Genomic DNA, 22,473 nt, shown 5'->3' with positions numbered 1-22,473 from the left:
GAGCTCCTGACCCCGGCGTGGAGTTCCTTTCCCTTGGACACCATGTGCGCTTTCCCTCATCACTGATACGTTACGGCGAGGCGCTGGCGGAGCCGCGGCCTCAGGCAAAGGCCATCACAGGCAGGATCCCTTCGGGCGGCACCGCGGCAGGGCTTCTGGTGGCTGGCTGAAGAAACCCAACTCCGGCCCCGGTGCGCCTTGCCAGGGCCCTCTGGTTGCGGCTGATGATGCTGTGGCGGCTAAAGCATTGGCTTTAGTGCCCCGGCTGTCGCCCGTTGCCGTGCTCCTGGTTGCAGAAGTGTTCGTGCGGGGTGGGAACGCCAATGCCGAGCCATGGGGGCTGAGCCAGCCAGTGCTCGTGTGGCCACCTGGACAGCAAGCGCTTAGAATCCCCTGTAACTCCTGCAGGGCCTCGCTGGCCTGTGGGACACATCCTGCTCTTGCTGTGGTACCCAGATTATTCCTGTGCAGCCTGGAGAGCACAGTGGGGCCAGGTGGCAGAGCCACCCGTGGGGCTGTACTGTGCCGGCCACTGGAGAACCTGCACCTGGTGCATAGTTGGAGCTTGGTGGTTGTGGCTGCTACTGTGGTGGGCCATGCCCCAGCCCTCCTGCTTTTCCTGCCCCAGTACTGCAGCCTGGATCCCCATCTCCTGGACAGTGAGGGTGAGCAGCCCCTGTGCAGCCACGTGTGATTGCAGCCCTCGGGGTGACCAGTGCCAGGAGGCAAGGTTGCAGTGCAAGGCTAGGGCAAGCCCCGGGATTTCTGGCGGTGCTGGTGGCATCAGTATGCCTGGAAGGGCTGGGGCCATAGTTGCTTTGTGGCAACTGTGAGGGGGTTTCCTGCCCACATCTGCACGTCAGCCTGGAAGCAGTGCAGGGTTGCAGATGGGAAAGCTGAGGACAGAGCTGGGAGTGATTGGTTCAGTGAGTTGTCCCCACTCTGGCACTGAGCCACAGAAGATGAGACTTCTCTTGAGGTTGGGCAAAGTGTGTCACAACCCACCGCAGCCACGTCTGCCATCCTGTGCCGCCCACTCAAAGGAAAGGAAGAGGTTTTCTGTTCTGGGAAGTCTCCCTGCAGCAGGGGGATTTGGGTGGCAGAGGGGCCAGAGCGAGATGGTAACTCAGTATGACTCGGGATTGCCCTGCCCTCACTAGAGCAGGTCCCTTCGTGGCCATGAGGCATTCACTGGCCAGCAGCAGCTTTTTCAGTAGGTGGATCAGAGCTGGAGTATGATCCCAAAGTGAGCATAGGGAGTCCTTTCCCTTGCTGTGTTCCCGGTTCCAAGCTGAGTATTTCTGTGTCTGCAGAGCTTTGGGCTGTGCCTGGGCCCCTCTTCTTGGAGGAGCTGGGACAGTTCTGTCAAAGCTAGGGGGGTAGGATGGGGTGTGTGGTGGGTCCTGGTGCTGTGGGGCTCCCTCAGTGACCAGTGATTTGTGGCTTGCCTCAGCACCAAGGAATCAATAGCATCACAGAATCATTTTAGTTGGAAAAGACCTCTAAGTTCACTGTGCCCTACCCTTAACCCAGTACTGCCAGGTCACCGCTAAACCATGTTTCTCAGCACCACATCTCCATGGCTTTAAAACCCCTCCAGGAATGGAGACTCCCCCACTGTCTTGGGAAGCCTGAAACAGGCCTTGACAAACCTCAAGGGCAAGAAACTCTTCCTCGTGTGCAACCTAAATGCCCCTGGTGCAAGTTGAGGCCATTTCCTCTTGTGCTGTTGCTTTTTCCTTGGGAGAAGAGACCAACCCCCATCTGGCTCCAACCTCCCTTCAGGGAGCTGTAGAGAGCCAGAAGTTCACCCCTGAGCTTCCTTTTCTCCAGGCTGAACAACTCTAGGTCCCTCAGCTTCTTCTTACCAGACCTGTTCTCCAGACCCTTCACCAGCTTTGTTGTCTTCTGGATTTGCTCCAGCACCTCAATGTCTTTGGAATGAGTGGCCCGAAACTGAGCCCAGGTTTTGAGGTGCAGCCCCACCAGTGCCCAGTACATTAATAGCTTCCTCATCCCACAGTGACTGCTGGTCCTGCCCAGCCTTGCCCAGGGATAAGCAAGGGATAGTTGCTGTGTTCCTGGCCTTTATGCCCAGATGATAATTAGAGCTCCTGCTCTGTTTGGTCCTTTGATGAGATGTTAATCTTGCAGGTTATCACAGAGTGTTCCCACCTTGAGAGCCCTGTGATACAATGGCAAGCAGTGAGCTTTGACACAGCTTGGTGAAAAAATTAGATGCCCCAGAGGAAGGAAAGCAGGCTGGGGAACTGCAGACAAAGCACAGTGTGTTCTGGTCAGGTGAAGCAGAAGAGCTCATCAAACAGGGAAGTGCTTGCATAGCCTGGCTTGACCCTGTGGCTGCAGGCAAGAAGTGACCCTCAGCCCGTGATGTCTCCTCGCTGCCCCATGCCCCCTCAAGGGGCACAGCCAAGCTGGAGAAGCCCAGTGCTGGTGCCACCCAGGCTGGTGTGATGGCAGCAACAGGTCCCAGCCCCGCAGATGGGGTGCAGGAGAAGTCCCTGGCAAGGCCCTGGGGTTGGGGGTGTGCAGGGGTATTGTGGCCCTGTGTGTGTCCCTGGGGACATGGTAGATGAGCTGCCACGAGGGCAGCCCTGGCCCCTCTCCCCAGAAGGGAGGCTGATGAAAGATGGTGAGCTACTTGAAAGAGTGCAGAGCAGAGCCACGAGGATGATTAGGGAGCGGAACTTCTTCCACATGAGACTGAGGGAGTTTGGGCTCTTTAGCTTAGAGAAGAGGAGACTGAGAGGTGACCTCATCAATGTTTATAAATATGTAAAGGGTGAGTCTTGAGAGGATGGATCCAGGCTCTTCTTGGTGGTGCCCAATGACAGCACAAGGGGCAATGGGTGGAAGTTGAGACATAGGAAGTTTCATGTAAACATGAGGGAAAACTTTTTCACTGTGAGGGTGACAGAGCACTGGAAGAGGCTGCCCAGGGAGGTTGTGGAGTCTCCCTCTCTGGAGATGTTCAAAACGTGCCTGGATGCATTCCTGTGTAATCTGGTGTAGGTGATCCTGCTCTGGCAGGGGGGTTTGACTAGATGATCTTTCGAGGTCCCTTCCAGCCCCTGAAATTCTGTGATGCTGTGTTGATCCTGCAGCAGCTCTGGGCTGTGGCAGGGGTGCCCTGCCACTGCACAGCCAGGGGACAGGTGATGGCAGGGAGTGACACACCGCAGCCCGGAGCAGGCCCAGCTGTGGGTCGATGCTCAGGCAGCACTGCGGCTGCTGATGGCACAGTCAGAGGCAGATAAAGTTACAGAACCAGCCCCCGCCGCTGCTGTTTCTGTCTGTGGCTGCACCGCAGGGCAAGGTCAGGGTGCTGAGGCGGTCCCCTGGCTGTGACCGCAGCAGGGTGTTGTGTCTATGAGCACAGCTGGGAACAGAGCCCCGAGCCGGCAGGACCCTGTGAGTGCAGCCTGCCTGGCTCCAGGGACACTGGGGCCTTGCCAGAAGCCTGCTAGTAACACCCAGCAGAGAGGGGAGGAGAGGGACCAGAGAGACCCCAAGGGAAGAGACCCCAGCCCAAGTTTGGGGAGAAGGCACAGGTGAGCATGGGGGACTGGGGGCAGCAGAGCAGAGGGGCTGCATGGGCATGGGGGCAGAGTGGGTGGTGGTGCCCTGGCCAAACACACAGGCATTGATTGGGTCCTGCTGGGTGCCCTCTGCCTGCTGCTTGCTCTGGGGTTTTCTCTGCTGTTTTCAGGGTCCACTGACCTTCCTCCACGGTGTCCCCTGGTGTGGTAGCTGCAGGAGAGTGGTACTGCCGCTGTGCTGCTGTGCCCCTGAGCTCCCCTGGGCTGGGGGTGCCTGCGGGAGCGGCACAGCCCTGTCCTGCTCTGCCTCCCAGAAAGCTCAGGCGGATGGGCAGTTGCATCACTCTTGGAGCTTGTGTAATCTCCACAACCCAAAAGCCAAACATTGACCTGGTTTTTCCATGGAAGTAGGTTCCTATTGATTGTGTTTGCTGTGGGGCCACACTACATTGTGCGCTTGGTGTCAAGGAGCATGAGGTATCTCCTCTTGGTCCCTGGAGCTGTTTGGACCCTGTGCCCACAGTATGGACTCTAGGGCATACCATGAAACATCACTTGGCAGGGCAGAGGTCATGATCAGACCTTGCTGCTGGTGTGATTATGTCCTTGCCATTCCCTGGGGTATGCTGATGCCAGGTCAGCTGAATGTGGCTGGCAGAGATGGTTTTGGCAGCTATGGCAGCTGCTTCTCCCCTCACTGCCCCAAGGGCAGGAGGATGCTGAGCAGCCTGAGGTGTGGGGGAACAGCAGCCATTTGGATCTGGGCTGGAGCCCTGCTCCATGCTCTATCTGCAGCCATGGCCCTCCCTCAGGGCACACAGGTCCTGTTGACATCAGTGGCTTCGTGCATAGACAGGTGCTTGCTGGTGACAGGCATTGTCTTTGGCAGGGGCATGGGGTGGGCAAGTGGCTCCAAAGCCAGCAATTTATGTAAGTGCTTCCTGCCTACCTGCCCCACGGCATCCAGATAAGCCCCATGGTGACAAGGCCTCTTTGTCAGCTCCTCTCTCTTGTCTGACATGTCACCTGAGCAAGGTGCAACATCTTGTCAGGCTTGTCACTTGCCCAGGCACAGCCCCAGTGAGGCGTGATGAAGATAAGGGATGTGTTGGGTGGGACATTGCTGCCCTCCTGCCCCTGGGATGGGGTCCAGCTCAGGCCCTGCCCCCCATACACAGGTATCCCCCATATAACTCCATGGGGCACTCCCAGCTCAGTGGCACATCCAGGGGCCAGCTGGGGTGTGCCAACTGCTGGGGACAACTGCTGAACAAACTGCATTGGTGTGGGGGTGAGTGCTGCATGCCTGTGGGTGCCTGGGACACCTGGTGGGACCATAGCCTTCGTTCATTAACCAGGGATGCTGTGGCCAGTGGCAGCCCTTGGGGCCAAGCCTGGCCATGTCAGTGCCCCTGGGCAAGGATGGGGCTGTTGTCTGCCCTGCAAACCTAGCCCAGCTTTGCAGAACCTGCCCTGTGCCAGATTTTCTGGGTGTTCTCAGCATCCCAGTTACCACGGTGACTGTTTCCTGTGCAATCGCTAATGCTTCATGATCTTGATCACGGTATCGGAGCGGTTTCCTTTCCTCTGTGGGGAGCTGCAGGACCCGCTCCCGCCTTGGGGTGCCCAGACCTTCCTGAAGTGACAAAGATTCAGGTCAGTTTGGGTTCTGCTGCTTTTGAATTGCTCTCGACCTGGCTTTGGCGTTGCTCCCAACAGCATCCCGCACACATCGGGGACAGGAGCAAACTGGTTTATGATGACTGGAGCTGAGAGGAGCTGTGGCTTACTTCTCACCTGCTCTCCTCTGTGGAAATCTCCTGAAGCCCGAACCTGGGCTGATGGATTTTCCTGGTGTTACTCTTTCCAGACAGTTTCTCCCTTAGGCTACAGACCCAGTAGCATGGAACTTCCTGGGCAGACTGATGCTGCTCCAGAGGAATCCTCTGATCTGGTGGCTCTGGGGCCGCAATGGGCTGGTCTGGGTGGGCTCGTGTCCTGGCCAGTCCCACTCCACAACATCTTCTGGCTGCCTTTCTTTGTGGGTGCCCTCAACTCCCTGGTCGGTGCCAATGGTCCACAGCAGGTCTGGGCACTCACAAGAGGCATATCTGGGGTGGCACAATCAGTTGCCGGGTGGGCACAGGCAGTCCCCAGTGGGCATGGCCAGCCCCCAGTGGGGACAGTCAGCTCCAGGTGGGCACGGGCAGCCCCGTCTGGGCACAGTCAGTTTCTGATGGTCACGAGAAGCCCCAGACTGCGAGGGTCAGTCTCCAGTGGGCGTGGGCAGCCCCGAGTAGGCACGGGCAGCCCCATGCCGGGATAGGGAAGAGGCTGCGCTGAGCCCCGGGCCGTGCCCAGCGTCGACGGTGGGCGGGTGTCCCCGGGCCGCTTCGACGGGGAGCGGCCCCGGTTCTCCCGGTGCCCCGGTGGGAGCTCAGCCCAGCACAGGGCACAGGGGCCGGGGGCTGCGCGGGGTCCGGCGCGGCGGCGGCGGCGGCGGTGGGGCAGGCGGGGCGGACGGCGGTGACGGCATCCGGCGGCGCCCGGCGGAGCGGCTGCCGTGCCGTGCCTGGCCGTGCCGGGCGGAGCGGGGCCGTGCCGAGCCGGCTGAGCGGGGCCGGTGGGTCGGCCGGCGCGGGGCGGGGCGGGGCGGGCGGCGCTGACAGCTGCTCGGCGTAAACAAGCAGCCCGCGGCCGCCCCGGCCGCCCCTGCCTGGGCCGGGCCCGGCGCGGCTCGGGGCGGGCGCTCCGGGCGCCCCGCGGCGTGACGCGGCGCCGCCGCCAGACGGGCCCGGGCCGCCGGCGGGACGGGAGCGGGCAGGGCAGGGCAGGCCGCGCGGTAAGGGCACGGTAACGGGGGCGGCGCCGGGGACGGGGCTCGGGCCGCCGGCGGTTTGACAGCTGGAGTGGCCCCGGCCGGGCGGGACCCGTGGGGGCGGCGGTGGGGCAGCCCCGGCCTCTGGGGCGCCTGGCGGGGACTTCGGCGGCCCGGCCGAGTCTGCCGGCCCGGCCGTACGGGGAAAGCGGGGCTGCGGCCGCCCTGGCGGGGGAGCGGGCTGGGGCCCGTCCGCGCTCCGGGGCTGGTGCTGGGGCCGGCCCCAGCAGCCGCTGCGGGAAGCCGGGGGCGTGGAGGGAGCCGGAGCCAGGCCTCGTCCCGCCGCGCCCGCAGCCACCCACGGGCCCGACGCCGGAGCCTCCCTGCTGGGACGGGGTCGGTTGGTGAGAGGCGCTGGTGGCTTTGGCCATGCCACGGGGGCGGCTGGCGGCTCGGGCTGTGCCGTGGGAACAGCTGGTGGCTTTGGCCCCACCGTGGGCACGGCTGGCTGCTCTGGTTGTGCCATGGGAACTGCTGGTGGCTCTGGCCCCGCTGTGGTCGTGGCTGGTGGCTCCGGCTGCGCCACGGGGATGGCTGGTGCCTCTGGCCATGCCATGACGCCGCTGCCCCAGCCTCAAGGCTGCCATGTGGCAGCAGGGTTCAGCTTGTGGGAAAGTGCTGGGATCCACCAGGAAGGGTCCTGGACGGCTGCTGCCCCGTGCCTGCCGGATGCGCTCGGCCGCATGGTGCTCCTGGGGTCACAGGCGTGGAGCAGGCAGCTCAGTCTGTGAGCTGAGCTGTGTCCTTGCTCATCCCACCATGTGGGCCAGCCTGCACTAGCCCGGGGCTGTCCTTGTGCCTCTTCTTCCTCCCGGGCCCGGGGTATGAGGCTGGAGGTTTGTGGCAGGAGTGGAGTGCGTGGCTGAGCTGCCAGGGAGTAGCGGGGAAGGATCTGGCCCATCCAGCTGGGCTAGGGCGGCTGGCTCGGAGGGTCAGGGCTGTGGAGGCTGCTACCTGTGGCAGGGGCCCAGCATTGACCCCACGTGGTGTGGTCATTGTCAGGGCACAGCGTGGCCGCTGGCTCTGGGAGCAGCAAAGTGAAGAAGACTGTCCAGCCTGGGGACCTGTGAAGGGGGCCAGACACTGGCATGGAGATGGCCATGGCAGACACTATCCCCTTGTGCTGTGCTCACTGCTCTCTGCTCTGTGGTAGCTCTCTTCATTCCTGGGGGCTCCTTTCCCACTGAACCTGGATTTGGGCCCTGGCACTACCTGGGAGCTGGGGCTCCCATCCAGCCTCTGGTGGGTGCTGGCAGCTTGGGGTGTCTCAGCAGGGTGGCCAGGCCTGCAGATCAACAAGACATTGCTGCAGCCCTCCTGAATTGTGGTACTGTCTGTGCTGCAGGCTGTGGTGAGGTGTCCGGTGCCTGCCAGGAGCTGCTCTCCTCCCCTGGCAGCACTGCAGGCTCCCGCTCACCGTGGCCACTGTTTGCTGGAGGGGGATGGGGCTGCTGCAGCCACTGTTGCCTCTCACCTTTCCTGCTGGCTCTGAAACCTGACCAGATACTCCAGGGTCCCTGTGGATCTCTGTGCATGGAGCTTGCACTGGCACTGCTGTGTCGTGTGTCCCTGCTCTGCTCCTCGCTTGCTTTCCCAGTTTCTTGTGTTTGACCTCCCGCGCGGTGCGAGTTGTCCCCAGGTATTCCTGCGGATCCCTGGTCGTGTGGTGGGGGTGATGGTGTGCCCCCTTTTGCTGGTGGGGGTGATGGTGTGCCCTTTTCCCTGCTCAGTGTGCTGGTTTTTGTTGTGAGGATGAGTCACACCGGTGTCACCATGTTGTGCTCTGGAGGAAGGGCAAAGCTGTGCTGCTGACGGTGACAGGCAGCTCAACGCTCTGCACTGCTGCTAGGCCCTGCCTGCTCAGTCCCTGACTCTGGAGGTGCTGGGGCCTGGGGCTCTGCCTGGCTTTCCTCCATCCACTCTTGTTTCACTGAAGTCACAAACACAGCATCTCCTCTGCTCTCCCCTGTGGACTGGAGGCTTTCCATTCTGGTTGCTCCCAGCTCCATGCCCAGATTGGCCTGTCCCGGCTGACAAAGGGGCTCCTGTCTGCTGCAGACTGGCAGCAGGCGGCATGGCTCCTCTCGCCTCACCTCCCCCCTCCCAGTTTGTTGCCCTTGTTTGTGAGTACACATTGGGCAACAGGGAAGGCAAACAGCAGCTGTGTGGGGCAGGCATGCCGGGATGTTCACCAGCCACTGCCATGGCTCCACAGCCCCCATCCTGTCTGGCTGTCCGTGAGCCATGGCGAGCAGCGGGTGCTGGGTGCCAAGGCCCCCGAGCCTAGCGCTGGAGCCTGCCCTCCCTGGTCTGAGGAGCGGTGCCCTGGGGCCTGACCACTCTTCTGTCTCTCTACAGACTGTGCTGCTGTTCCGCACAGGCTGTGCCTGCTGCCACCCTCCGGCCTGGCTGCTGTGGGCTCGTCCCCATGCTGGCTGGGGCAGTGGAGCAGAGTGGCCATCGTACGTCGGGGCACTGACAGCGCTGGACCCGCCGCCCGCCGGACGGGACCCTGCTGCTCCCCAGCTGGAGGAACGCTGATACTCTGATGGATCTGAGGCCCTGCTCGCTGCTCCCGCTCTGCACGCTGGTGGTTGCCCTCGCTCTCCTGGCCCAGGAGGTGCTGGCCCAGCGTATTTACACCAATACCTGGGCCGTGCTTGTCCCTGCCGGGCCCCAGGAGGCTGACAGGCTGGCCAGGAAGCATGGATTCCTCAACCTGGGCCCGGTAAGTCCCCTGCTTTCCTCTCCCTGTGGGAGCAGGTTCCTGCTGCCTGTGTGATGCTGTGGGCAGGACCTATCTCTGGTGGCAAGCTGCTTCTTGCAGGCCTATGCTTCCCCATGCTGGCGTCACTGCGGGATGCCTGCTGCCTCAGCTCTAGGGGCAGGCTGATTCGTGGGGCTTTTCTCTTGTGCCATGGACAGGGTAGTGGGCCTTGTTTGTCAGTGGAGGTGGCACCAGCATGGCTGCCATGACCAAGGCATGGGCCAAGGGTGTCCAACACAGGCTTGGCTTAGCACCGTCCCTTGGTGCTGCTCTGGTTTGGTGAGGCTGGCAATGGTGCCACAGAGCCTGTGTGTCTCTGCCAGCCTTGGCTGGGCTGCTGGCATGTCCAGGGCTCTGTTGCCCCAAGAGCAGGGTGCTACTGTCAGGCTGGACTGGCTTTCCAGGAAGGGAGCAAGGGTGAAATCCCAGAGGAAATTGCACAACTGTTGGAAGCTTGCCGCATGCTGCAGGCAGGGAGGGTGCTGCTGCTGAGGCCAGGGCGTACCCTGTCCTGCCACCCAACTGAATCCCCACATGGGGAGGTGGGCACACGGCTCTGAGACAGAGCCACGAGTCCTCTGGGATTCATGATGAAGCAGAAGCTTGGTGGGGGCTGGGGCCAGACCATACTGAGGGGGTCTGCACTGCAGGGGCGATGGATGGGGTGGCTTCGTGCAGGTGCTGTCTTCATGCAAGTGTCTTAGAGCTGATCTCAGGGCAAAGAACGTGCCAGGCCAGGGCTGCTGCCATGCAGAGGGGACCAACAGAGTGGTCCAGGTGGTGTCCTGCTGGGCCGGGTTTCTGCTGAGAGCCCTAAGAGCAGGGATGCCCTCCCAGCAGCATTTCCTGTGGTGCTGCGATGCTGGGTCCCATGTACAGCTGCTGGGGCCAAGCTCCACAAGCCCAGGGGTGCTGTGCAGGGACCCCTGGCGCTCTGGGGGACCCCAGACCTGTTTGGGGTCTGTCCCTGCCAGCTGCGGAGGCTCTGCACCGGTTTTGCCCAGGAGTGCCCACCTTCTTCCCCTGCCATTGGCTCTGTGACCGGAGTCTGATACCTCTCTCCCAGCAAGGCAGCACCTACAGGCAGAGCCCTGTGGGCTGCAGCAGGGGCTGTGGGCATGGGCATGTTTGGTCTGTTCTGGAGGCCATCCTGGTGTCAGTTCTGCAGGATGGGGCTTGGCTGGCCTGGGCAGCCCACAGAGGGGCTGTGGGCCCAGTGAGATGAGCAGGGCTAGAAGGACCCATGAGGTTCCTGGGCTGCTCTTCTTGGGGGGGGTGCAGGGCTGGAACAGGATGTGGCAGCCAGGCTGGAAGGGAGGGGCTGGGTGCTTCTGGCAGTGCCCCAGTGAGAGGCCCCCAGGGTCCTTCTCTGAGAGGATCCTGGCCTCAGCACGGGGTCTGGACACTGTCCTCAGAGACTGTTCTGTCCTGGTGTACTCCCTGCCGAGCTGGAGCAGGCAGGCAGGCCTCTGGGCCAGCAGAGGTGCCAGGACCTGCCTCTGGTGCCAATGGCCTTGAAGGGCACCTGAAGGACCATGCAGAGGAGGGGAACTGCTGTGGCAGTGGGGCAGGAGCATGGTGTTTCATGCTGCTGGGGCTGGTGTAGAGGAAGAGCACAGCCCCGGCTGGCCGTGGGAACCCCCAGGAAAGGTCTTGGCTGCTGGTGCCTGCCTTGTGCTGTGCTGGCAGGACCCCCAGGCTGAGTGGCTGCAGCAGCAGCAGCCTGAGGTGGAGTGCTTCCTGCCAGCCTCTGCTGCTTCCCAGCACATCACCCTGATCCTGGGGACATGGGTGGGAGTGTGTCAGTCCCGTGGCTGGCCCAAGTCATGGCAGGCGGTTGGGTCAGAAGGTCTGAGTCGGCACCAGTGTCTGTGGGATCAGCACTGCCCACCCAGGCGTGGAGGGGGCTAGGGGTGGCTCTGCCTTTGCTGAGGACAGGGCCTGCAGGGATTAGGGTGGAATGTGTGGGCTGGCCAGCTCCTGGTTGCCACCGGGTGTCTGAGAGCCCTAATCCGGGAGGATGAGCAGGTAAAGCCACAATCTGCCTGCTGGAACAATTGGGGCTCTGTCCTCACCCCCAAGGGGTGGGGGGTGCTGGGTGAGGGCAGCAAGCCTGCAGCTCACCTTCCCTTCTGCCAGCCCAGCACAGAGGCTTGGCATCTCCCCAAGTGCTCTGAGCCCAGGCTTTACTGGGGGCACGTGGAGTGCCGCAGCAACATGCCCAGGTCTGTCCCCAGTGACTAGCAGTGCTGGATGGCTGCAGCTCTGCAGCTGGTTGTGCCAGGGCTCCTGCCCATGCCACAAATCCTGTCCTTTCCTCTGCTGGCCCTGGGCAGGAGCATGGTACAGGTCCCACTGCCATGGGGCAGTGCGTTCCACATTCCCAACATTGTGGCTTGGGGAGCTGGTGTGGTTCCCTGGACAGCCCCAGCTAGCATGGCATGGAGTTGGTTGGCATGCTGTATTTTCCCCTGCCCCATAAGCTTGTCACCACCATGGCCTGATGCAACAGAGAAGAGCAGGGTCCTGAGCTGGTGGCTGGGGGCTTTGTCTGCCCATTTCTTGGGAACTGGTGTGTACTGGTGTCCTGTGAGTACCAGGCTCCCCTGGTGATGGGAACCATGGATACCAGTCCTGACCCCAATGTTTGGCTCCTGCCATCCTATTCCGCCAGGGCTGGGCTGCCGTGGGTTGAGTCTGTTCCCCTTCCTGCCCATGGAGCAGTGGGTACACAGGAGGCCGTGCCATGGAGATAGCCCAGTGGAGCAGAGCAATTGCCTTTTGGCAGACATGGGCTCGGCCTGCCAGTACACAGTGCCCCCCGAAAAGGATGGCACAGGCCCAGCTCTGGGTGCCAGGATGCATTTCCCTTGCTCCACGGAGCACGGAGGGGCTTTGGGGTGAAGTGCAGGCCGTGGAGAACTGCAGCCCAGATTGCTGCCCCGTGGCTGAGGGTGCTGCTCTGCTGGCTGCACCTTTCCCCCCTGCTCCTTCTGGCTGACTGTGTGGCTGGCCAGGGTGGTGGCACATCTGCAGAGCTCTGATAAGCTTGTGGGGATTCGTTAACCACAGCCACACTGTTCTGTGGCAGCCTTGGGTGGCAGAGGGCAAGGTGTTCTCCCCCTCGTGTTCCAACAGCCCTCACAGCCCTGCCTGCAGCCACTGCCCAGGTTTTGTCCCTTCTAGCAGGGCAGGATGGGTGCTCAGCCCCTTCTCCCCAGTCCAAGCAGGCTTCTGGGCTGGAAGGCCCTGGGTGGCAGGGCCAGGCCAGCCTCCAGGATATGAAGGAGGGGATCAGGAAACGACAGCACTGAAGAGGGTTTTGAGTTTAAAAATAACCAACTGCATGGCCTCCTGGAGCCCTGGCCTGCCCTAGCCTTGTGTGCTGGGAGCTGAGCTGGGGCCATGGCTCCTTGGCTGGGCTTGGGTGCCCATGAGCTCCTCGCTCTGCTGAAGCTGGCTGTGCCCCAGGCAGAGATGGGTTCTGGGCAGGTTCTCTGGCAGGGTTCTAGGTTCCTGCAGGGGGCAGAGGCTGGTTAAGACCCTTCTTGCCCTGGCTGGGGCCACCTGGATATCAGGGCCTGGACCCTACTTCTGTGTGCCCAGTAGCAAGGGGTGTTAGCTCATTCCAGGAGAGGGGCAGTGGTTTTGTCTCCTGAGGTCTGTGCCTCTCCAAGGCCTGTCCCTCTGCCACTTCTCAGACAGGGCAGCAGCTTTCTCAGATAGTTTGGGACATGCTGCCATGTGGGCACCTGCAGGAGGTTGGGTTGGGCAGAGACTGTGTCATTGGAGCACCAAGATCTCCCCAGCTACCTTGTCACCAGCTGCCCCAGTTCTGACAGGAGATGCTGCCCCACGTGCTGGATGCTAGCCCCACCAGCCGCCCTGGCCTGAGGAGCCCAGCCTGCCCCTGGCAGCCTCAGGGCTCTGGACTGTGTTTGAGGGTGCAGGAGCTTGGGCAGGCTGAGCTCTCCTGCCCATTCCACTCCTTCCTCCCACGCAGATCTTCGGTGACTATTACCACTTCCGGCACCACGGGGTGGTGAAGCGCTCCCTCTCGCCACACCAGCCCTGGCACAGCCGCTTGGCCAGGGAGCCACAGGTAGGTGCAGTGGGGTACAGAGGGTAGACAGGGCCTGGCTTTGCTCCTGGGCACTTCACGTTGCCACGTGAGTCAGCACTGGGCACAGCACGGGGCTGAGCTGCCTCAAGCCGTCACCTGGCATTGAGGCCTGTGGCCGGCAAGGGCAGGGGGTTGGTGGAGATGGCGTTGCCACTCTGTGGGCTGCTGTGGTGCCGTGACACGAGGCAGCCTCTGCTCCCTGGAGGGCTGGTATGCAGCACAAGGTGCCAGATCCGTGTGGCAGTGTGACAGAACTGCTGTGATCTGTCCCCTGGCTCTGGCCCAGGGCCCTGACATGCTGGCAGCACAGGAGGTATGCGGCGGTGGCTGGCAGGCTCTTGGCAGGCCCTGGCTCAGCAGAGCTCTATGCCCTGACCCGCACGCTCCACTGGAGCGCAGCTGCCCTGGTGCACAGCTGGGCACGAGAAGCCAGGAGGAACAGTCTGGGTGCTGCCGTGGCTCTGCCAGCACAGGGTTGCCTGCAAGCTTCTCAAGGAGAGCCTCTCTGGGCAGGCTGCTGGTAGTGGGGGCAGGAGGAGCTGCTGGGGTGTGGTGGGGAGCCCCATGCCCTCTCTGTGCCCAGGTGCGGTGGCTGGAGCAGCAGGTGGCGAAGCGCAGGACCAAGAGAGACGTCTTCATAGAGCCCACAGACCCCAAGTTCCCCCAGCAGTGGTACCTGGTAAGTGCAGTGGCGGTGGCATGAACTCTGGGGGTGCAGGTGTGGCACCTGAGAAGTGGCTGCTGCTGGCAGCCAAGCTGTTCAGGGGGAGGAGGAGGAAGACCAGAGGCAGCTACCCGGTGCTGTATGTCTGAGGACACCTCAAGAAAGAAGCCATGCTGGGGAGAACCGGGGGCTGGGCTTGGGTGGTCAGCCCTTTGACTGGGCCAGGAGTCTCTGTCATCAAGATTGGGCACAAGGCTGATCTCTGTGAAGGAGCTGCAGTGATTTGGCCTAAGCACAGTCTGGGCTCAGCCTTCTTTCAGAGTGGCTTTCCTTGGCCAGCTCTACTCAGCGCTGTGCCTGGGTCCCCTGGGGGTTCTGTATTCCTGTGCCACAGTGAAGCAGGGTGAAGACTGCCTCTGATCTGTCCTTACAGCCAGGCTGGCAAGGCTTTGGGCATGTGCTGTTGCAGTGCCAACAACCAGGCACAGCTCCTATTGCCACGACTTCTTTTGACAGTACAACACAAACCAGAGGGACCTGAACGTGCGCCAGGCCTGGGAGCAGGGCTACACAGGCAAGGGCATCGTGGTTTCCATCCTAGATGATGGCATTGAGAAGAATCACCCTGACCTGGAGGGTAACTATGTAAGTGCAGGGTGGTGCTGCGGGGTGGTGTGCCGTGGGAGCACGTCCGGCGGTTGTGACCGTGCAGCACAGCCCTGCAGCTGTGTGGCGCAGGGCTTGTGCCTGCTGAGATGGGACACAGAGGAAAGCAGTGGAGGTGGGACTGGAGCCTGCCCACCCTGCTTAGCCCAACTTCAGGGCCATGGCACACGGGTGGTGAGGCTTGGTGGGACTTGGCAGGACTTGGTGGCCAGTGTAGATGGTTCCTGACTGTCACATCTGCCTTCCAGGATCCAGGGGCAAGCTTTGATGTCAATGACCAGGACCCAGACCCACAACCCCGCTATACACAGATGAATGACAACAGGTGAGGCAGGCGGTAGTGACAAGGGTGACAAAGGAGATGAGGGTGTCACAAAGCCCAGCTGTGGCAGGGACTCAGTAGCAGTGCCAGTGCTCATGGACTGTGGGAGGTTGCAAGGTGGTGGCATGCTTCTGCCCCACGGAGAAACCTGCTGCCTCCCTTACTGGTGAGAGCAGCATCCCTTGGGGCTGCCCCATGCCTGTTTAGTCCCTGCTTGGAGCAGGAGGACAGATGGAGGAACCTTGTGGGGTCTTTGTTGGCCACCTGGTTAGGGAGAGGTGGGAGGCAGTGTGGGCCCTGGTCCCTGCAGCCCTGTGCTCCTCATGCCCCAGTTGAGCATCCTTGGTCCTCTTTGGCTGCAGACATGGCACTCGCTGCGCCGGGGAAGTGGCTGCTGTGGCAAACAACGGCATCTGCGGTGTCGGCGTTGCTTACAATGCCAGGATTGGAGGTGGGTGCCACCCTGCCCTGCCCCTAGAGCAGAGCCTGTGCTGGGCTCTGCGGGTGCTGGAGGAGCAGGCTGTGTTGGGGGGCTCAGCACTGCTGACCAGCCTTGGCCTGGGGCACAAGGTGGCAGTGGGGGACAGAGGGCTCTCAGCAGTGCAGCTGCCATGTCCCATCCGGTTGCCCATGACCTCTGCTCTCTGGCCCTAGGCGTGCGCATGCTGGATGGGGAGGTGACTGATGCTGTGGAGGCCCATTCCCTGGGCCTCAATCCCAACCACATCCACATCTACAGTGCCAGCTGGGGCCCTGAGGACGATGGCAAGACTGTGGATGGCCCAGCCCGGCTGGCAGAGGAGGCTTTCTTCCGAGGGGTCAGCCAGGTGAGCAGGAGCGCATGCCAGGGAGCACCAGCTGAGCTCCCGCCCCATCCCCTGGCTCTCCCATGCTCTCCCAGCCCATCTCCAGAATCAGGCTCTGTTGGTTTTTCCTGTTCTTCTTGTGCCACAGCTCTGAGTCATGGCTCCTCCCATGCCAGGGCTTATCTCACCTCTCCAAGCAGCCTTGTCCCTCCCTGTTCCATCAGCTTAGGTGCAGTCCCACACTGGGATGGGCTCTTCCCACTCTCCAAAGCCCTCCGCTGGTTCCTGCCTGGTTTCATGCCAGCTGCTTGCCCTCACTTCCTCTGCCTGTCCTCCCCCGCTGTCCCTGTGTGCCATCGGTGCCTTGGCATTGCTGTGCCCTGTATTCTGAGGTTCCCTGCATGGAGAGATGTGTGTGCAGCACAGGGTGCCCTGGTGAACCCTCTCACTGTGGGTACCACATGTCCTGCTTGCTGAGCTGTGGCTTTTGGGTGCCGAGCTGCTGGTTGGCACTGCTGTGCTGAGCCCCCGCAGTGTTTCTGGACAGCTGCAGATGCCTCACAGGCAGTCAGCCTGGGTGATTTCCCAGGGAAGAAAGACATCCGCTTCTGGAAGTGCTCCTTTGGCAGGGCCTCCTGCCGCCCAGTGCCTTGCCAGTTGGGGCACCCTCTGCAGAGGTGCCCTGATATCCCTTGCAGGCATGGTGGCAGTGAGGGATGGCAGCTGGTGCTCAGGCCAGTAGGCTGTGACCAGTGACGTCCTGCCATCCAAGCTGCATCTGCTCAGTCTTTCCTACTCAGGCTGCAGGAGCCCTGGAGCTGGCATCATCCTCTCATCCTGTCTCCAGCCTGGGGGCTGCTGGCCCTGCAGCAGCATGGCTGACACTGGGTGACACCAGTGCTGGTCCTCACCCTACCTCTGTTGCTAGGGCCGAGGGGGGCTGGGCTCCATCTTCGTCTGGGCATCCGGGAACGGGGGCCGCGAGCACGACAGCTGCAACTGCGACGGTTACACCAACAGCATCTACACCCTGTCCATCAGCAGCACCACGCAGTACGGCAACGTGCCCTGGTACAGCGAGGCCTGCTCCTCCACCCTCGCCACCACCTACAGCAGCGGCAACCAGAACGAGAAGCAGATCGTGAGTTGAGCTGCTCGGGGGCGCAGGGGAGTGCAATGTGCTGTGAGCTGCAGCCACCATGGGCATCCCTCTGGCAGCTGAGTGGGCCACGATCCTGGAGCTCTGCTGGCCCCACTCTGCCATGCTGTGGCTGCCTGGGTTGCTTCTAGGGCTGTCTCTGGGCTTAGAGTTTCTGGAGGAAGCCTGGGAGCCATGCTGGGAGCAGTGGCTCTGCGGGGATACAGCCCCAGAGCTGGCTGCTGGGTGTGGCTGGTGCCCGGGGCACTTCCTACTGCATTGCTCCCTCACAGGTGACCACTGACCTCAGACAGAAATGCACTGAATCGCACACAGGGACATCAGCCTCTGCGCCCCTGGCTGCTGGCATCATCGCCCTTGCCCTGGAAGCCAAGTAAGGGCAGGCATGGGTCTGGGCCGGGCTGGTGGTGGCTGTGCAGGTCCTGGGAGGCACCAGTACCCTGGCACAGACCTGGCTGGGGCTGGGAGGAACTGGGTGCTGGTGTCTGAGCCTTGTACCCTCCACAGCAACAACCTGACCTGGCGGGACATGCAGCACTTGGTGGTGCAGACATCGAAGCCAGCTCACCTCAATGCCAATGACTGGGTCACCAACGGTGTTGGCCGCAAAGGTACCAGGCTGCCAGGATGGACATGGCGCTCCCATTCCTGCTAGTCGGGGGGTGCTGGGGCAGAGCACCTCAGTGCACTGTGTGGTGTGGCCAGGCACACATCCCCTAGTGGGGACCCCTGGGAGCAGTGCTGACTCCATCTCTGTCCACAGTCAGCCATTCCTATGGCTATGGCCTGCTGGATGCTGGGGCCATGGTGAACCTGGCCAAGAACTGGACCACAGTGGGACCTCAGAGGAAGTGTGTCATCGACGTCCTGATGGAGCCAAAGTAAGGGCTGGTGAGCCCGGGAAGGCATTGCCCAACATCTGTCCCTTGCAGGAGACAGAGTGCCTCTGGGTCCAGGGTGGGAAGCAGGGAGGATCTCTGGGGCTGAGCTACCTCAAGACCCTGGAGAGCTTGAGGAGAGCCAGGAAAGCTGCCTTCAGCTGCCGTCCAGTGCCGATGTCAGCCGCTGGGCCTGCCTGCTTCTGCTGGGGCCCAGCTGGGCACCGTGGGGTGCAGGCAGGCCAGGCGCTATGGTTTGGGAGTAGCCAGCACCAGCCATCCCCACACAGAGGGGCTTTCAGGGGCAGACAGAGACTCCTTTGACACTGCTTGGCTGCTGCCGCCGCACTGCAGCATGTGACGAGCCTCATGTGCAGCCAGGACGCGCCCCTAGGCTGTCCGGGAGGGGGTGGATGTGTGTCCCTGGGCATGGAGTGAGCACGGCTGTGCTTGCTGCCCTGCTCTGGTTCCCTGGGACCCCAAAATGCCCAGAGTAAGTGCTCCTTGTGACCAGCATCCTGCACTGGCACCAGGGTGGCCATGGACAAGGAGTGGGATAGAGATGGTGATGCCCATCCCTCCCCTGGCTCTACCGTGCAGGGTGTAGTTGGTCTGGCTGCGGGCAAAGAAAGAGTCCATTCAGGGCTGGGGAGGTGGCACTGGGATGTGTGTACTTGGCAGAGCAAACCCCACCACACCCAGGGCAGGTGTCTGTCCCAGGAGAGACCAGAATCACAGAATTGCTTGAGTTGAAAGAGGTCTCCAAGCTCATGGAGTCCAGCTGTTAACCCAGGACTGCCAGGTCAACACCAAACCATGTCCCTCAGAACCACATCTCCCTGGCTTTGAAACCCCTCCAGGGGTGAGGACTCCACCACTGCCCTGGGCAGCCTGGGTCAGGCCTTGACAAACCTCAAGGACAAGAAATTGTTCTTCATGTCCAACCTAAACCTGCCCTGGGGCAACTAGAGGCCATCTCCTCTCATCCTCTCACTTCTTCCTTGGGAGAAAAGACCAATCCCTGTCTGGCTCCAAGCTCCTTTCAGGGACTTGTAGGGGACCAGAAGGTCTCCCCTCAGCCTCCTTGTCTCCTCACTAGTGCCCCAGTCTCTGCCCCAGTCAATGCATGGAGAGGTGTCACCAGCCACTGTGGTATCGGCTCCTGCTCCAGCTACCCTGGGGCACAATGCAGCACCTAGGGCAGCTGCACATCTCCACAGTGGGGTGCAGAGTCTGGGTCACCTTGAAGCATGCCCCAGGGCTGGGCCTGGCCTCACTCTTGCCTGTTCTGGGCAGGGACATCGGGAAGCGCCTGGAGGTGCGGCGGAAGGTGGACGCCTGCCTGGGGAAGGCCAACTACATCAGTCGGCTGGAGCACGCGCAGGCCCGCCTGACGCTGTCCTACAACCGGCGTGGGGACCTGGCCATCCACCTGGTCAGCCCCATGGGCACCCGCTCCACCCTTCTGGCTGCCAGGTATGTGCCCAGCTGTGGGGTGCCCTGGGGCAGCCTCAGGCCTGGGCTGGCACAAGTGAGTCTGCAGGAGGCTGGCACTCACCTCTCACTCTGTCCTCCGCCAGGCCTCACGACTTCTCGGCTGATGGCTTCAATGACTGGGCCTTCATGACAACACACTCGTGGGATGAGGACCCCTCTGGAGAGTGGGTGCTGGAGATTGAGAACACCAGCGATGCCAACAACTATGGTAGGGTTGGGCTGGCCTTGCCCCTGCCGTGTCTGTCTCCAAGCCCAAGGTGGGAGTGGGAGCAGAGTGGGTGCCTGGTGTCCCCTTGAGCAAAGCTGCCAGTGATGCTTGGATGCCTTATGGAGAGGTTGGAGCTGGGTAAATGGGGAGGGGATACAGCTGCCCTGGTGCAGCAGATGCTCCATGTGCCAGCTGGCCTGGCCACTCCCCACTCTGTGATCAGCCCTGTACAGGGGCATGATCCCATCTGGGACTGTGTCAGGTGGTGGGCACAGTCCTGCTGTCTCCTGACAGCCCATGGTGGGGAACAGTGTAAGTGCCTGCCCTGCCTTGGTGGTCCCCTTCCCGTGTTGGTCGCCCTCACCCTGCCTGGTTGTTTCTCACCCTTGTGTTGTTGCAGGCACACTGACCAAGTTCACCCTTGTGCTGTATGGTACAGCCACTGATTCCCCCAGCCTCTCCAACCAGCTGGAGAGCAGTGGCTGCAAGACCCTGACCCCCAGCCAGACCTGCGTGGGTGAGTGTGGGGCTGGTGGGGAGGGAATGGGCACAGGGGATGTGGGCAGCCCCCTGGCCTGCACTGACCCTGCTTTCCCACAGTCTGTGAGGAGGGCTACTACCTGCACCAGAAGAGCTGCCTGAAGCGCTGCCCGCCCGGCTTTGCACCTGGCATCCAGAGCACGCACTACGAGCTGGAGAACAGCGTGGAGCCCATCACGCCCCACCTCTGCCTGCCCTGCCACCCATCCTGTGCCACCTGTGCCGGGCCCGGCCCCAACCAGTGCCTGACCTGCCCTGCGCACTCCCACTTCAGCAGCCTGGACCTCTCCTGCTCCCACCAGACGCAGAGCAGCCGTGCATCCCCCGCCCTGGCAGATGGCGAGGGGCTGTCTGAGGCCCCCGCTCCGGCCAACCTGCCCGTCCTCATCGCCAGCCTCAGCTGCGTCCTTATTGTTGTCATCTTTGTCACCATCTTCCTGGTGCTGCAGGCACGCTCTGGCTTCAGCCTGCGGGGCGTCAAGGTCTACGCCCTGGACAGCGGGATTATCTCCTACAAGGGGCTCCCCTCTGACATCTGGCAGGAGGAGGGCCCCTCAGAGTCGGACGGTGAAGAGTATGAGGCCCACAGCGAGAGGACTGCCTTCATCAGAGACCAAAGTGCCCTTTGATGAGCCCTCCTGCCCCTCCCTCCTCCCTGCCCAGCACTGTGGGGCTGGGGCAGGTGAGGCTGAGGGGCCCCAGACTCTGCCCCCGTTCCCTTCCTGCACCGCAGCGGCCCTGGGGCTCCTCACCCACTGGCACCGTCCCTCAGCCCTGGCCTGGGCTGCCGGGCACCGTCCCCAGCTCAGCACCGTCCCAGTCTGGCACCATTTCTCTTGGCCCTGTGTCTACCCTGCACCCCGTGCCGGGGTGTTTGATGGGAACGGGATCTCTCATGTTCACTGGCCCTGCACTGGCAGCTGTGTTCCCTGCCCCAGGTGGGTGGGTGCTGCCAGGGATCGCACAAGCCCCCGGGGTGGGCAGTCTGTGGGGTCCCTGTGCTGTCATTGCTCAGGCTGTGCTGGCCAGGGCAGGGGTACCTCTGAGCCCAACCCGTGGCATGGTGTCCCCCTGCTCTTGCTGCTGTTGGCACCTGCCCTCGTCCCTGGCTTGACCTGCTGGGTCCCAGCTCCCTGCCGTCTCCTGAGGGCCTGTCGCCTCCCACCGTGCCCTTCCACAGCAATAATGGCCAGGCCTGGGCCTCTGCTGCCTGCTTGCCCACTGCCTGCAGTTGTGGCTGCCCGTGGCGTGGTCAGGATCCCCCCTGCCCCAGAGAGCATGGGGCTGGGCAGCGCCTTCCCTGTGCCCAGGGCTCAGCCCCCGGTGTGGGCAGGGACCCCTCGCACAGACCCCCTGCTCTGGGCCCCTCGTGTTTTGCCCCTGGGCAGGGCTGCACCCGATGCTGGCTGGGGCAGTTAAGCAGCATTGGTGCCAGCACCGCCCCAGCTCTGCCTGCACCCTGCCTGTGCTGGGCAGAGCCCGGCGCCCCTGAGGCCCCTGCCCCCTGACGTGCCTTGCCCCCACTTGGTGACAATCCGTTCTGCTCCCCGCTGGAGCCCCTGCCCTCGCTGCCCCTTCCCCGCGGGCTGGGGGCTGGTGCCGCGAGCCCCTTCGCCGTCCGCCGCTGCACACCGGGGCCATGGCGTGGGGTCCCACCTGCCCTGTGCCAGTGCCAGCCCCGGCTTGCCATGGACGGAGCCGCTGGCTGGGGGCCACAGGACTATTTTTCTATAATAACTTTTTGGTGCACAGTAATTTTTTCTTGTAATTTAATCAGCCGGGAGCTGCCTCCTGAGCCTGTTTTTAATTTAATGGATGTGGATATAACGCTAGAGAGACTGAGTTATTAAATGTTCAGAACTATGCAAACCAGCCCCACTGCCTCTGCTCTGTGTGCCACTGCCCAGGGACGGGGGGGCAGCGTGGCCCTAGGGCAGGAGAGTGCCAGGCTGAGAGCTGCTGCCCTGTGCTGACACCGTGAGATGCCCGGATCGGTTCTGCAGCTGCAGGAGGTGATGTGGGGGTTCTGCCTGGGGTGCTATGAATGAAGCTGGAGGTGGGGAGATTCAGACTGGATGTGAGGGAAGAAGTTCTTCACCGTGAGAGTGGTGAAGCCCTAGAATGGGTTGTCCAGGGAGGTGGTTGAGGCCCCATCCCTGGAGGTGTTTAAGTCCAGGCTGGATGAGGCTCTGGCCAGCCTGATCTAGTGTGAGGTGTCCCTGCCCATGGCAGGGGGGTTGGAACTAGATGATCCTTGTGGTCCCTTCCAACCCTGACTGATACTATGATTTTATGATTCTACCTGCAGCCAGGGCAGGGGCACCTTGCTGAACTTGTCTGCTGTGTCCCTGTAGCCCCCAGCCAGAATAGAGAAGCATCCCAAGATGTCTCTTTTTATGCACCCA

At 62.1% G+C, this 22,473-nt stretch overlaps 1 protein-coding gene across 2 annotated transcripts; it reads left to right on the top strand.

The window, feature by feature from the left end:
* Positions 1-6,305: 6,305 nt before the first annotated feature.
* FURIN (furin, paired basic amino acid cleaving enzyme) lies at positions 6,306-21,937 on the top strand. 2 transcript variants are annotated; one of them, XM_068143647.1, is made up of 16 exons: positions 6,306-6,402; positions 8,797-9,166; positions 13,209-13,307; positions 13,912-14,007; positions 14,509-14,637; positions 14,907-14,983; positions 15,343-15,431; positions 15,635-15,807; positions 16,715-16,927; positions 17,218-17,318; positions 17,453-17,556; positions 17,709-17,826; positions 19,120-19,299; positions 19,404-19,528; positions 19,929-20,045; positions 20,129-21,937. In XM_068143647.1, the coding sequence occupies exons 2-16, from the start codon at positions 8,987-8,989 to the stop codon at positions 20,695-20,697; spliced, it is 2,370 nt and encodes a 789-aa protein (XP_067999748.1). In that variant the 5' UTR covers positions 6,306-6,402; positions 8,797-8,986; the 3' UTR covers positions 20,698-21,937. The 2 variants fall into 2 exon arrangements, with proteins under 2 accessions (XP_067999748.1, XP_067999749.1); XM_068143648.1 differs by lacking the exon at positions 6,306-6,402 and having other exon boundaries at positions 7,777-9,166.
* Positions 21,938-22,473: the final 536 nt, after the last annotated feature.

The sequence above is a fragment of the Melanerpes formicivorus genome, unplaced genomic scaffold (genome assembly GCF_026170545.1).
Source record: "Melanerpes formicivorus ecotype bairdi unplaced genomic scaffold, bMelFor1.0.p_v2 SCAF_10, whole genome shotgun sequence".
NCBI lineage: Eukaryota > Metazoa > Chordata > Aves > Piciformes > Picidae > Melanerpes > Melanerpes formicivorus.
This window is presented reverse-complemented; position numbering and strand designations above follow the sequence as displayed.

What these genes read in the sequence shown, in the direction of transcription:
- FURIN (XM_068143647.1), top strand. Translation starts at nt 8,987, where the DNA reads ATGGATCTGAGGCCCTGCTCGCTGCTCCCGCTCTGCACGCTGGTGGTT. An exon ending in CAACGGTGTTGGCCGCAAAG is followed by an intron (nt 17,557 to 17,708) that starts GTACCAGGCTGC and finishes CTCTGTCCACAG; the next exon opens with TCAGCCATTCCTATGGCTAT. An exon ending in CAGCGATGCCAACAACTATG is followed by an intron (nt 19,529 to 19,928) that starts GTAGGGTTGGGC and finishes GTGTTGTTGCAG; the next exon opens with GCACACTGACCAAGTTCACC.